Source organism: Lathamus discolor, chromosome 1 (genome assembly GCF_037157495.1).
Source record: "Lathamus discolor isolate bLatDis1 chromosome 1, bLatDis1.hap1, whole genome shotgun sequence".
Classification (NCBI taxonomy): domain Eukaryota; kingdom Metazoa; phylum Chordata; class Aves; order Psittaciformes; family Psittacidae; genus Lathamus; species Lathamus discolor.
The window spans coordinates 79,960,806-79,976,000 of NC_088884.1; the positions used below are offsets into that span (position 1 = coordinate 79,960,806).

At 51.1% G+C, this 15,195-nt stretch overlaps 1 protein-coding gene and 1 pseudogene across 1 annotated transcript in view; one reads left to right on the plus strand and one right to left on the minus strand.

Annotated features, from left to right (window-relative positions):
• Positions 1 to 1,811: 1,811 nt before the first annotated feature.
• Positions 1,812 to 15,195, minus strand: part of CACNA2D4 (calcium voltage-gated channel auxiliary subunit alpha2delta 4) — a 125,323-nt gene continuing 111,939 nt past the window's right edge. The window contains exons 34-40 of the mRNA XM_065664160.1: positions 13,926 to 13,978; positions 12,970 to 13,025; positions 11,935 to 11,955; positions 7,145 to 7,262; positions 4,276 to 4,393; positions 3,582 to 3,659; positions 1,812 to 2,911 (exon numbers count right to left, since the gene is read on the minus strand). Coding sequence (XP_065520232.1) covers positions 2,825 to 2,911; positions 3,582 to 3,659; positions 4,276 to 4,393; positions 7,145 to 7,262; positions 11,935 to 11,955; positions 12,970 to 13,025; positions 13,926 to 13,978 — 531 coding nt within the window. The 3' untranslated portion in view covers positions 1,812 to 2,824. The remainder of the gene's footprint in view (positions 2,912 to 3,581; positions 3,660 to 4,275; positions 4,394 to 7,144; positions 7,263 to 11,934; positions 11,956 to 12,969; positions 13,026 to 13,925; positions 13,979 to 15,195) is intronic.
• LOC136007462 (uncharacterized) lies at positions 10,494 to 11,421 on the plus strand (annotated as a pseudogene).

Here is a 15,195-nt window from a genome sequence, read left to right on the forward strand (position 1 = left end):
GGAAGTGAGAGGTGGCTCGTCTCACAGCTGCTCTTCTGCTGATCAGGTGCTCTGGCCTCAGATCTGTTTGCTTTTGCTGACCTATTTTAATGTGCTGTGCCCAGCACATGACTGAAGAAGTTGGGAGCAGCTGCTCTTCCTGGGGACTTTTCTCTTGCTGTAGGGCCATGAGCTGCTACCCCTACCAGGCAAGCAGAGCATGCAGTGGGATTTGCTTAACCCCATGCTGGAGACCAGGAATGGGTAGGTATGCTTAGGGTCTGCTTTGATGGCAAAACCCATAAGCGAGCCATTTGCCTTCTAAGGCTAAAACCATGCCTAAGTGCAGCTATCCCATTGTGGATCAGCAGCACTTGGGATGAAGAGGGCTGTGTTTGCCACCTAATAAATGGCTAAGGCAAACCTCAGGTACAGAAGCAGGAGCTTCTGTAGCAGAAATGGTTGCTGAGGTGCGCATGTGCTACCTCCTCTGGGGAGCAAACACACCAGGCTTTTGAGTGCAGTGGTCCCAGTGCAGCTCCCCTCTTCCTCGATCTCTCCACAAACCTTTACCCTTATTTTTTGGTTAAAAAAGTAATCCAGTTCTCACCCCTGTCCTATTCCCTCCAGTTACATCTGAGGCACAAACTTGCTATGTCAACTAAGCCAGGTATAGCTCGCATCTTTACTCTCCCAGTGCAGGTCTCTTTACAGGACCGTGTTCATTGTGGGTTAATGGACCTGAAATCAAACATGGTTCATAGGCAGGAGGACACCGTGTATTTCTGTATCTCTTTTTAGCTGAGTGGAGATGGGACTGCTAATCCTTTCTGACTCAGAGGTCACTCTTGAGAGTGCTGCCCCAGGAGGGCAGCACCAAGGGCATGTGCATGGAGCTGCAGGAGCTGTGCCAGCCAGTGGGGCATGCCCTGAGCCGGTGGCTCCTCCGTCTGCCAGCAGCTCTTGACTCCTCAGACTTGACAGCAGCCCCTTTTCCTTCCACGCTGTCTTCGTCTTCTTTGGCTGCTTCTGGCTCTGATAAGGTCACTGCATCTGAAGCCTGGAAACCATGTCCAGATTAGCTTCCAGTACTGCAGTTGCTCCGCTCTTCCTTGCCTCAACACTGCCTTCGGTGAAGCAAAACCTGCCACAGCGGGAGCTGTAACATCCTGAAAGGTTCCCACCAGGACCTGGTTGTGACTGGTCCCCTTAGTGTCGGGTGGCACTTGCCTTGAGGAGGCAGCAGCTCGGTTAGATGAACTACACTCCTCTCAGGAGGCCCAGAGGGGTGCAGGTGGTTTCCAAAGTGGCAGACCTGGCAGAGGAGGAGAGCAAGGCTCTGCGTTGCTGGCCTGATAGCCTGCTCCCTCTGAGCAAACACAGTGTGTACTCATTGGTGCTAGAGTGACTACAGATGGGGATGGTGCAGAGCTCAGGGTCAGACCCTGTTTCCATCTGTAGCCATTGGCTGTGGCATCCCTTCCCCTGGTGGTGGTGGTCCTCGATCATGTATATCCACATTACCCTGCCAGCACCAGGACTCCTACACTGCCCCAGAGGTGACAGAGCTGTGGTCTGTGGGGTGCAGTTGACTAGTTCACAGTGTGTGCTCCATGGTCAGAGATCCCAAAGTTCCAGTAAAAATGGCATCACAGCAACCAGGAGCATTTCTTGGCACCCCCATGAGTTGCTGGCACATCCCTACCAGCCAGGCCACCATTTCTGCAGTGTTTGCAGTCCCTCCACCTGTACTATGTTCCCGTGAGTTCGGGAAGGAATATGGTGTAGGGCTGTGATTAGCACCAAACATGACACACTGAAGCCTGAGTATCTATTTAGAATATGCCATATATTTGTTTTTAGTGAGATGGTATGGAGCAGTTCATACAAAAAGTAAGAGGAAAAATGGGTGCTTCCCATGTGTCTGTAAAGCTCTGTGACAGCACCAGCTGGGCAGGGGCTGCTTCGATGAGCAGGGCAGTGCTGCTGCAAGGGGGAAAGTGCCCATTTCTTAGCTGCTTGTGCAGTGAACTGGCAGGCAGTGGGAAACATACCTCCACTTCTGGTGGGTCATCCATAACCCCTTCCCAGAGGTAAAGTCCACATCTGGACAAGACTCTGGATGCTGTGCCAGCAGTGTCAGGAGGGTTCTCCTCAGCAGAGCTGGCGTAGCTGCAGCTAACTAGCCAAGCTGTGCTACTTTCCTTCACCTAGTTACGTGTTAATTACCGCAGTTCAGGTTAGGTGCTATGTCCTGCCCCTGTGGTCCTGGTTGAAGGCCACACCAAGCCCAAGAGATGCTACCTCCCTCCTAGGACCACCAAAGGCCCTGTTCTGGGAGCGCTATGCCTGGGCTGCTCCAGATCAGGATGCTCCAAATCCTGGTGGCTCCCACTGTGAGACACGCATCCCTTGCCCCTCTTGCTCCTCTATGGCCAGATCTGCTCCACAGAGCCCTCTATACCCCATAGTGGCTCTGTGGGAGGCAGGGTGATGGTGGCATGCCAGCCATGCTGACAACCTTGGCCATCCTGGCTGTGAGCTGGTGGCTGGGAGCAGCAGCTCAGGAGGTGGAGTGCTGGGAGCTGAGCCTGCTGGTCCTCACTCAGGACTGTTGCCATGGGCTTCTGAGGATGGAGCAGCTTCCACCGCTGGCACCGCACTGGACCATGTGGTGAAGAACACAGGATGTGCTGCACCGCGTTGTTAACACTTCCAGTCCCCAGTTTGTTGCAGTGGGTATTGCAGAATGGCCTGAGCCCCCGTGTCCTCCCTTCCGGCCATTCCGGCCAGTGGCAGCCCCCTTTTCCCGGGTCTCTGCTGTATAAGGTGTGTGCAGGCAGCGTCACCGCAGGAGCAGCACCAGGGGCAGGAAGAGCAGCGTTGGTGAGACGGAGACCTCAGCAGTGCCACCGCAGTCTTGGGCGTTTTCCTGGGAGACGGGAGAGAAGATGTCAGTGTGCTTACAGCCAAGGTGGCTGCTGGCAGAGGGAAGAGAGCCTGCCGCTTGTCTTTGGAAGGGGAAGCAATGCCTATAGCTAAAAGGAAGGATCATCATGGGTAAAGGAAGGGACTGGTTTGATTCCTGTGGGCTGGGAAGACATTTGCTTCCTTGGCTTTCACCATGCTCTGCCCCACACCCTGAAACGCATCCCTCAGCCTCGGAGGCTGCAGCAGGATGGGCTTCCACATGTACATCCCACCTGCAGCTCCTTCCAGAGTCCCCTGCCTGCAAGCAGGTCATTGTGCCTGCTCCTGGCACTGTGCGAAGGTGCCTGGACCAAACTCCTGCCAGCCAGCAGGCAGGAGAGCTGCCTGCCTGCACCATGCCCAGGTTGCAAGGGCTGGTTCCAGGAATCAGCGCTCTTCCAACAGGTGAAACCCCCAAAGAAACCCGGTAACCCTGTGGTGTCTGAGCTCAAGCCCTTCCCAGGTACCATTAGCATGACACAGGGGCTTGGAACCCCCTGAGGAGTCACAGGGCTGTGTCTGTGTCCCGTCAGCAGGTGATACCCGCAGCGCAGGGGTGCAAGAGGAGACCAGCATGCCCATGGTGAAACCCAGCCAGGGCGTGCTCTCCCTGCCGCGCTGCCCTGCCGTACCTCAGGGTGGAACGCGTGGCACGTGTCCGGCCGCCGCCTCAGCTTCTGGGACCGCATCCGTTCACACTTCACCGAAGCGTTATGTGCGAGGCTGTTAAGGACAAGCAGCGGCAGGCAGGGGAAGGGCAATGAGCACCGCACAGAGCCATGGCACCCTGAGGTCAGTCATCGGGGTGTAACTGCACAGCCTGGGAGGCAGAGCGGGGAGGACACGGGAAGGGCAGGTAGCCTCGCATGGGTTGGAGGCATCGCCAAGCTCGAGAAGGTGGCAAGGAAGGACCCGCAGCTGAAAGCGGTAACAAGCTGCACAGTGTCACTGCCCTTATGAAGAGCAAGGGATGAGGACCCAGCAGGGATGAGTTATGGGAGCAGTGTTGGGGAGCCAGCACAGCTGCACCCATCCCACCACTGATCCTTTCCTCTGGCTTTTCCGACCCTCACCCTCACACAGTGTATCCAACAGCCTGGCCAGTGGAGGCTGGCTTCCCTTTGAGGGTACGGAAGGTAGAACCGATACCTCCTCTCCACTGCACTGCAACCCTACCTGCTCCAAGTCTCTCCCCAGCTGCCCCACAAGTCGGGCCATGCCCTCCACCCCCATGGTGACTGCCCTGGGAGCACATTCTCCACCCTAGCAAACATGGAGATGAAGGGACCTGTGGAGCTCTGTGCCCCTGCTGCACACACATGGAAGGATATATTTGACCTCTTTCACATCCAGCAGGACGGGTGGGAAGATGCTGCAGTCGCAAACAGCATCTGTGACGAGGAGCAGCAGGTTACTGCTGATGATCTGCTGTGCCACAAACATCCTGCAAGGAAAGAGCAGGTTGGAGAAGGCACACCCCTCCCACTGCAGTGCCAGAGCGGCATCACCTGGCCCACAGCAAAGAAACACAAAGAAAACAGGAAATGGGATGTCCGTAGAAAGTGGGAAAGACACAGCAAGCAGCTGTACACATGGGGGTGGTTGTGTTAGTACGCCTTTTTTGCCTCAGGAAGCTCCAAACTGTCTCAGATTTGCAGCTCCATGCTAGGTACAAAAGCCAAAATTAAACCCAACCAAATATACCAGACAAAACCCAACACAAACCCTCCCCAAATGGGTCAGCATTTAGTATTTAAATGACTCCTTATTAGCATTTAACTGCAGATAACACCAGAGAAGGCCTGGTTCATCTGGAGATGTGTCAGTGTCCATTCAGTGTATGTTTATGCATATGCTGTTACAATGCAAAGATCTACGTACTAAGTGTTCCTGCAAGGAACAGAGTTTTGCTAAGTTTCCTGTTACTGAAGTGAGAAATGGAGGATCCCAGTAGCATCACGTTATGTCTGTGTGATAGGACTGGTGGTTGGTCTTGCCTACAGTCACGAAAAACATACATCTTCACTTTGCAGCCACGATTTCTCCCGCCTGTCAGACAAGCAGGCTATGGAAAAGGGCTGGTGACAAGCACAGGCACGTGCCGGTGGGGATGTCTCTAGATCCCAGTGTTTTCCCAAGGATGTGCACGTGAGGGCTTGTGACAGTGCTGCTGCCCTGCTCCTGCAGGCGTTGGAGGGCTCGTGTGGGCAGAGCAGGATGAGGGCAGGCACGTGTTCCAGCCGCGTGCTGACAGGGTTCTGTGCACGAGTGTGTGTGCACAGCTCAGCCGTGTCCCTGCGCTCACGTGGCTGTGCGTGACTGTGAGCTTGCACGCGGGCACGTGCACCTCTGCGTCACCCTGGGTGAGCACATGGACTGTCAGAGGGGGTGCATGTCCAAGCGTGCGCACGCTGATGTCACCGCAAAGTGCTGTACGTGTCTGGGCAGCTCACCCACCGCCTGATGCCCTGCAGGCATTGCCTGCCCTCTGCCAGCACAAAGCCAGGCTCAGCTGCCCATGCTGTCATCCTCCACTGCGGGCCAGCAGGCTGTGCGGCCACTGGGCACAGGGCCACTGGGCACAGGGAAGGCCAAGCGCATCAGGCTTGGTGTGCCTGTGCTGGTGGCACTGGTGATGCTGCAGCCAGAATGGGGATCTGTGCGCTCACCACCTCTCAGCCAAGGGGGAGGGCTTCTGGATGAGAAATACAGGTTTGTGAGGCTGTGCCTGCTGCACCAACAAACCTGGCTGTGCTGCAGGTGGCCCTGCCTGCCTGGTCAGTTGCCACCTAGCCTCGCTGCTCTCCAGCGCCCAGGGATTTCCCTATTCACATTTAGAGGTGCTGAATGTGACATGCTTCAACTATTTCATTAGTATTCCTGGCTGACGACAGCTTTAACCCACACACACATTCAGTAACCACGCCAGAAGTGCCCCATGCACCAAGCTGACGTTTACCCAAGGTGGAGCACCCAGCTCCACTGGGAACCACCTGGGATTGCCAAATACGAACGGGAAAGCCTTCATGACCAAGCAGGCCACTGGCTAATGCTCCACAGAGCCTGTGTCAGGGTTTGTGTTGCTCCCAAACACCTACACAAGAGGTGTACCCAGCATCCAGAGGTAACTACTTGCCTGTAGTTACTTGCCTGTAACTACAAGGAGCCAAGCAGGACTCAGCTGCTGCTGCTGGCACAGTCGAGGGGCTGCCTCCAGCAAGTAGGGGTCAGCCCAGCCTGTGTTGGTGTCGCAGATCAGTGCAGCAACAGCATAACACACAGACAAGTCAGTTTGGAGCACCTGGCTCCTCTGGATCTGCCTGCAGCTTTTTGCACCTACTCAATACCTTGTGGTCACCAAATCTGCCATCTCTTCTACAACAATGTTTGGCAAGGCCTGGTTTTCCATGGCTGTTTTCCTAACCTTTAAGTCTTTCCTGCAGTTAATCCAAGGCTGAAGTCAGACTAGGTGAGACTGTTGGCTTTTTTGTTAAGAAGGATTCCAGTCAGCTCTGTTTGGACATCTCATGTTAGGAAAAGCTGGACCAGTGGAAATTCATCCTTCTGCGTGTGATTGCTGACAGCATCCGCTCAAAACCAGCCTCTTTTTACAATGACTTTTCTGTTAATTTGGACTGTTCATTCTCTTAAAATGAAAACAGAAAATAAAAAGGTCTACCTGTGATTTAATTTCTTTTAGTTTAACACTTCCTTTACCCCAATATTTTTTTCTTTTTTTGGTAGAAAAACAGAAAAGGGAGAGAATAAAGTAAAAGGAAAGCTGAAAGCACTGCAAAAAAGGAGAAATTTCTGAGGAGAAAACTGTTGCCAGAAACGTGAAAAAACAGACAAAGTTCCTGTCTGAAATCTGTGGAATGGAAAGACATATATATATGTATATATATGCACACTTAAATGCTTTCCCCCTCGTTCTACAGCCACCTCTGCTTATTAACTGATGGTTTTAGCTTTTTCCTCTTTAACTGAGAACCAGTAACCTGGTCACTTCACCCCCTCATTGTCCAGCTTGGCTGTTTAGCTCTGCTCTGTGGCCAGAGCTGTGGATGCAGTGGTGGCCATGCCATGGGCACAGCAAGCAGGTGACTCTCCTCACGTTGCTGTCGTCACCCATCGGCTCTGCAACAAGAATCATGATCTGGGGAGCCCCAAATGAAAGGGAAGCCACAGCTCTTACTTTTGGCAGCCTCCACACTCGATCAGCCCATTGGTCTCCTTGATGGCCGGCTCATACACGAAAACGGGGTACTCGGTGTCACAGGGCTGCAGGATGTCGTGCTTCTTGTGCTTGTGAGCTGCGATGGTAAGGAGACAAGGTGAGAAAGCAAGGGCAGAGCATAGTCCAGGAGCAGTGTGCACTGTGATGGAAGCATGTAAGACTGGTGATATAGGCTGGAATAGTCCTGAGTTTCCCCTCCCTGACAAGTGCCCAAGAGCAGGTGCCTTCCAGAGAAGGGGAAGGAGATGCTGCAGAACTCAGTGAGGCAGTGAGCCCTGCTCCCACTAGGTGGTGTGGGAAAACCGGCCTATGTAAGAAATGAGCCCGATATTCCCACTTAACCTTCCCCAAGCAAGTCTGAACCCTTCCCGGCTGAAGCCGCAGCCAATGGAGCTGCAGTGGCCACAGCACCCCGAGGACCCCTGTGGCCAGTTAGGCAGGGGCATTTGGGCACTGGTACCCCTGTGTTCAAAGGAGGGGGTGTCTACCAGACCAGCTGTGTTAATAGAGACCCTCTTGCCTAACCCAGCGCTGGTTCATACACTTCTTTAAACATTCAAAGCTACAACTGGGCTGGTCCTCAGTGCCGGTGCTGAGGGAAGTGCCCTTGTGGGGACCCTGTATGCCCGTGGTGGGGCTCTCCATGAACCGCTGATCGTTCCTAACCCCTCTGACATGACAGAGCGAGGCCACAGCAGGAATCTGAGGGTTGAGTATATGTCACATGGAAAAGAAAACATTGCCAGCAAACAGACCTGGCCTGAGCCCGCAGGAAAGGAGGCAATGGCTCTCAAGGACCAGCAGAGACCCAGCTAATGCACAGTGCTGGCTCCTGGAGGGAGCCATCCACTGCAGAGGCAGGGAGCAGCTGCTCCATCGCTCATCAGTCGCACACACTCTGTGGGACTCCCAAACTAATTTGGGGATGAGGGGGAGCTGAGCGGCCTTACCGATCCTCCCTCGAGAAGCAAGAGCACTCTTTCTAGGAGCTCAGCAAAGTCTGCCTTGCCTCCAACTACTGCTCTGGGCCTTTCTGGCAATTATTTTCTGCAGTTTGAGGCAGCAAAGCCAGCTCCTGCCTCTGTAACACACAGGGGGATGCCACTGATGGAAATGTGAGGCTTTGTTGCTAGAGCAGAGGTGGTTGCTGCTCAGCCAACAACAAGTATGAGAAGTGGTTTCTACATCAGCTTTGGGTCTGAGCAGAAAAGACTCGCCCCACCGAGCTTCTGCAGGCAGCCCTGCCAGGGGACAGGCAGGACAGAGAGTCCTGATGTGGAGGGTGACCAGCTTACCCCTTGCAGGAGCAGTGCTGAAGGTTTATGGAAAATGCAGCAGCATGGGTTTTAATCAGTGAATGTGAGGTGAGAATGCAGCGAGAGGGGAACTGTGATTCTGATGGGTAATTTGTATCACTGTAAAACCCTCACTGAGAGCTACGGTCTCCTCTGCCCCTGCACTGCCAGAGCACACAGAAAGAGTCAGGCACTCCCTTGCAGAGCCTGCCATCTAAACAATGGGATTACATGAGACAGAGAAAAGCTGGATGATTTTCATTGATTTTTTCTCCCCACCATTGCAATCCAGCAACACAAGACATCCATTAAGAGGCAGGAGCTGCAGCCCAATCTCCCCTCTAATGCCTTCCCCAGATGAGTATGATGGAGACTGAAACACCTCCCTGCAGTACAGAGCCCCCGGTAGTTGTGCCTTGTGCTTTTTGAACTCCCCAAAAATGTCACCTTCAGGGCAGCCTCCTACTTAAGTCCTCCCAGACTGCAGGCCCCACCTTTTGGTGTCATGGTTAGGTTCATTTTGCACAGATCCAAAAGCACACAGGGCTTGATTTCAGCATCACGCCTTGTTCTGTATTCACCCTGGATTCACGCTAAATTAATCAACTGAGCTCGTTGTTTCAGGGTCTGGCAGCCAGGAGCTGCCTGGCTGTGCTCTGCCACCACTCACTGTCCCTCTGTGCAAACCCACATTGCAGAAGCATGGAAAAGCCTCTCCCATTTTTGCTAATGGAGAAAGCCTCTGTCTAGTACCTGTCATAGGGATGGACAGTCCTGAGGATATTTGGGATGAGCAGCAGAAGGCCTGTTACTGAGGTGGATTTCAAAGGCTTAGACATTTTTGATGAAACAGGCAGAATATCCCTGTTTAGGCTGTAAGGAGAGAAGCCGCAAATGCTTTCCATGTCAGACCAGCTCCAGGTTGGTCCCTGATGGACTAAAGGAGTGTGAGGAACTGAGTGGGAGCCCTTTCCTTCAGCCTTAATTCACTGTGCTAGTGGCTGGGAAAACAAACTCTGAAACAGGCGGCCAAGCTACTGTAGTCTGGGCCAGGGACAGACCTTCTTAGGGACATGCTTGTGGTAAGATCACACACTGATCCCCCAGCCACAAACCATCAATGTCCCATTGTGTTACCCCTGGATTTGCAGCACTCCTTGCTGGCCTGACCCGCACACATGGGCAAGAGCTGTGCCTCAGTTCTGGACACAGCTCTAGAGAGGCAACACTTGAGCAGTAATCCTGGGCTGAACCGTGCCATGGTGGCTCTCACAGGAGCAGCCTGCGTGTCTAGAGGTAAGCGGTGGGGAGTGGGTTAGTCCCTTCGGGGGCACTTTTGCCACTGGCAGTATGGCCTAAGTCATGCACAGAAATTGCATTTCTGTTTGAGTCTTTCATGACAACCTGCAATTTGTCTTGCTCTTGTGTTAACTCCATCATGTGCACCAAGTTATATTTTTAAACTCTGCTAAATTGGCACAAGTCCCCTGCATAGACCGTCTTAAATCAGTTTCTTGGCACGGGCTAAATGAAAAGAAGCCCCTTTAAAATCTTCTGACTTCTGCACAGAGACAAGACCTATGACAGAGATTATGCTTAAGCCTCCTGCCACTTAATTTGCTTGGAAGCAACGCAGCTGCAGCAGTATTGAGAAGTTCAGAGAAGCCCAGTAGCATGAACATCATCAGCAAAATGCCTGGGCTGAGCCTCTGCATGCACATGCTGGACATCAAAATGTTATCAGCGCTCCGAGGGCCTGGTGTTCAGGGATTAGTAAACAGCCAGAGGAGCTGATAACAAATTGCAAACTTTATAGCAAAGAGTGAGTTAATTCCAGGCTGTCGTTGCTACCACCTGCACTGCCAGAAAGACTTTGTAAGACGTTTGGCAACCAATCCTTCTGAGTAGCAAAGACAGCTGCCACGCTGTGTTATGAACTATACAGCCCGGGTCGGGAACTCTTTCCCACCAACATAAATCACAAACCCAAGCCAGTGGATTTGCTCTGGGACATGAGACAAAGTCTGCTACCTAGTTACAAATACAAAACAGAGAATTTAATCGATTAACTTGCAAAATATCCTTTGTGTACATTACTGTGCAGCCAAAAAGAAACCTTAGTGAGCTACACGATTCTAGAAATAGTCCTTTCTAGGCTGCATTCCTTGGTTGGAAGTGGTTTTGGCTTAATTAAAAGCTTTCAAACCTGTGCTGATGTCCACAAAAGCAGAAGCCCTTACAGACACGAAGAGGAATGAGATGCTGAGAGCAGTGAAAAATCCATGGCAGCAAACATGTATTCTCACCACCTCTGAAAAGCCGATTTGCATGATGAGTGCAGTCTGAATACATCATGCCCATATTCCAACATCAAGTCTTGCCTTCCCAGAAAGCAAGAGAACTCGGGAAGCAGAAACAGGCTCAGTGCTGCAGAGCTAGAGGTACACAGTCAGGCAAGGGTGAGCATTAGGTCCCTGGCCATTAATTCCTCTGCCTATATCCCTGAATAAACGTGTGCTCAATTTCTCTCTCACAAAATGTCTCCTTCTCTTCATATTTTTTGCATACACCAGCCTTGGCATGCAGTCAAGGAAACGTTAACATCTCTGGCAAAAAACTACAGCCCCTTCTTAACAACATGTGCAATCCATTTCTTCCAGCCCCAGTAGTATTCTTCCACCCCGCTATTCCCTCCCCCACCCCCAGACACTCTTTTGCTTCCTCTTCTTCTTACAGTGAGGCACATTCCAACTGTCTCTATTTCTCTATCTCTGTCTCACACATACGTCTTGCTGGGCAGAGAGCAAATCAGCGAATACAAGCTAGATATGGAAGCAGGAAGATACAAACACAGCCACAGTCTGGACTGTGTCTTGGAGGGATTTCTAACTTGCCTGTAGGAGTGGATTTATGAGCTAGAGCATATACTTATCAAGCTGAACTGCCTGAAAGTAGTTGTGGATTATCCCGGGGCTGGGCTGGGGTACATCAGAAGGAGCTAAGCCATGGGGTGTGGAAAAGAAGACTTAAGTTGCCTCTTAACTGAAGTCTGTGAGGCCCATATAGTTTTTCCTGCAAGAGGGCATGGGTTGGTCTTTGGTTTGGTACTGTAAGTGAAAAGAATGGGGCAGCTAGGAACCAAAGTGAAGGACATGCCATGGTACATGGGCCATGTGCCCATCTACACTATAGTGATGGTGTTGTCTGTGCCTGCAGTCCCTGAGGAGGCTGGTGTGCCCCTTCTTTTACTGACTTCTCAGTGACAGACCTTCAATCGCCAGCTAAACAAGGAACAGCATCACTTGCTTCATTGCAGTGCAGGGCAGTACAGCCAGGCACTGCCTTGCCTCTGTCACCTCTTTCTGCAAGTTCCCCATTGTCTAAAAGAAGCCTTTCCTAGCTGGGGTTTCTAGCTAAATCCTCCTCTTTTTGCTGTTAGGTGGTTTTACTTACAGTGATGGAAGACAGCCTTGGCTGGACAATTCACGTGACGTACACACACACAATGACGATGGAGCAACATGACAGTTTCATACGATGGCAGAGCAGTGAAGAGATGAATTTGCACACAGCAGTCATGGAGGTGATGCAGGAAAGAGATGAAGAAGGCACAAAAGGAACTGGTGATGAGCAGGGCAGCAGTGAGAACCCCCTCCCTTTTCCCTCCCATCTCTTCAAGCAATGACTAAACCAAACCATGCAGCCACTGAGCATCCACAGCAGCTCCCTGCAGGAACACCAGGTTGGTCTGTCCTCCAGAAAGAGCAGTCCCTCTTGCACTGCCACAAGTACTGCACTTGCATCTGACTCTTCCTCACCTATTTCTGCACGGGGCCATTCCTGATGCATGTTAAGCAGCAGCCAGGACTACATAGAGGAAAGCTGCAACTTCTACCACCATCTCTGGTGATCCTCTTTGGAGGAGGTGAGTGGCACATACACAGTACCCAGACATTGGGCTGGTTATCTGACTGGAAGGGAATTCTGCTTTCTAAAAACTACTGTTTCCCCATTGTGCCAGGAGAGTTCAGTGCAGAAGACAGCCCCACAGTTAGCAGGGAAGTTACCGCTGTTTCCATTAAAAGCACCATTAGTGCTGAACAGTGAGGGTGTAATAACGGCACCTGCATGGCATGCAGAGCACTCCTCTCCTTTCCCTCCCGCCTTTGCAGCTGATGGTCTCTCTTATCCTACGGAAGTAGGATGGGGGTCCTCAGAAAGAAGAGCCTCCCCCTGCCCCAGTTATCTTGAGGAAAGCCACACACACCTCACCCTCGCTGCTCTGGCAGCCTGAAATGGGTGTGGAAACAGGGGGAAATGGGGTGGTGGTGGGACCCAGAAGCTGGATTCCAGTGCCTGTGGAGGGAGAAGTGGCAGGGCAGACGGCTGACTCCTTGCACGAGGCCAGGCTTCCCTATACAGCTTCTTCTGCCACCAGTGGCTGTAGCACTCATGTTCTATGGGGCTGCTGGACTCTTGCGTACTCACCATCTGCCAAGTTGTCTGAGTGCCAGAAGCTACTCATGTTAAACTCCAAAAGGAAGCTGTCAAAAGAGCAAAAACAGAGGATGCTTTTTCAGCAGTCTGGAAGGGTGCAGGTGTCAGGGAGATGGCCCCATTGCCCGATGAGTATCAGTTCTAAAATGTTTACTACAAATCTGTTGGCAGTGGATGTCTGAGTTTGGTTTGTTTTTTTTTAATTTGTTCTTTTTTTTCCCTCTCCACATGATACTGTGTGGCTCTGTATCATGGGATCTGTCCTGGGGAATATCTAAATGGGCTTTATCCTAGGAGGGGATTCAGTCACAGTAAGATCCACCTGAGGCACGGATGGCCATCAGGGAGCCTGGCTACTCGGAGGTACCGATATTCTGTACCGATACACTCAAGCCCTCGGAGCTGGATCTTTTCCACACTTCTCCTTTTGCACACCCAGCAAGCTGAGAAGTGGTATTTTCATCTTAAATTGAGCTTGAGCTCCAATTTTCCCCAGCAGTTTGGTGAGCTCAAATCCAGAGCTTGATTCAAGGCCTCCCCCCTCTCCTCCCTTGCCTGTCACTCAGACCTGAGATCCCTTGGCTTCCTTCCTTCAGACTTCGCCCCTGTGAAATGAAGGTATGCATTCACTCTTCACAGGCAAAGGAGACAGGCAAGAGGACTCAAGCATCAAGGATCTGCATGAGGCCCCAGGAGACCTGAGTCCTATTTCTGACTCTGCCACTTTGTACTGAGTGACTTCAGGTAAATCCCAGACCCACTACAGGCCTCTGCCTCTCAAAATGGGAATAGTAATAGCTTTCTGTCTCCCAGGAGCAAGGCGCTGAGCTGAATGTCAGGAGAAGGCTGAGAGCAATGCCCTATGCAGGCACCTCTGCTTGCGGCTTTGCCAGCTCTTGCCCCCATTGGACTGAGCCTCCCAAACACCCCCGTCTTTTGGTACTCACATGAGGAAATCACTTATCAGCCATTTCACTGCAGCTAGAAAGGCATAAATTGGCTGGAGAACAAAAGAAGAAATGAGAAATACCGTAAGGACCTGGTCAGAGAGTTTAGGATTGTTATGCAGGACCCCACGTTTCAGACCAGTTCCCTCCACTGATCAGAGCTCTTGAAGACAGGCTGGAAATTCGAGGTCTGGGCACCACTGGAAAATGTCCAAAATACATCAAAAGCCAGCAGAGCTGCCTTGCTACTAATAATATCTTCTCACCCCCTCCCTGTCAGGGTCAGGGAGTTTATCACAAATGTATGAAGGACTTTGAAGATGTAATTGCTTGATGATTTCTCTCCAGTATGGATGACCTTGAAAGCTCAGAGCAGGAGAGAAACACATCTAAATGGGACACCACCAGTTTAGGATGCTTTTGTGTTCTGATAGCAAGTGGTGTTTCTGGGACAAGCGACAGCATTGCCCAGGATTTAGTATTATCTGCCACTGATTGATTATGCTTAACTGTGCTTTCATCCAGCTTTTCCTCAAGACAGCATGACTTCTATCATCTTCTTGCTTTTCAGCTACAAATTGGAAATCCAGCATTGTCCCAGGGACAATTCATCTGCAGAGGATCCTGCTGCTTCTTTTCTTCATGGCAACCATGTCTAATTTTCATCTCTCCCTCTCATAATCACACCCTTATCCTCAAATCCAAAACAGATGCAGCAGTCGTAGGACATAAGATAATGTTCCATTACTGCTAACTGACTTATCTTCAGCCAGAGAAAGTCAACAAAGAGTAAAATGTACAGATGGTTGGGAATTTGGCTGAGTTTTTATGAATGTACATGAAAAATGGACTTTTCCTGATTTCTTCCTTTTCAAGGGATATCCTAAGAAGGGACAATGGGAGATGGAGGCAGAATGCTCACCTTTTTATTCTCTTCCCAGTTCACCTCGGTTTTGGCAGCTCATATTTTGTGACATTTCTTTCAGTAATCAAAATTGGAGGATGATAGCAATGACCAAGCAAATATTTTCACTACTCTCACAGTATTTTCATCTATCCAGCTGAAGCACAGCCATTGCAAACCAGACACGTTCTTAAAGCGTAACATATTGTTAAAAAGTAATATTTTGCTGAAAATTCTTTTACTAGAAATAGATTACAATGTCATGCTGTAAGAAGTACTTCCAGAACACCACATTTTAACTCAGCAAAACCCCAGTCATAACAGTAATAAATACATCCTTGTTTAGGATTGCTTCAACTAGTTTGA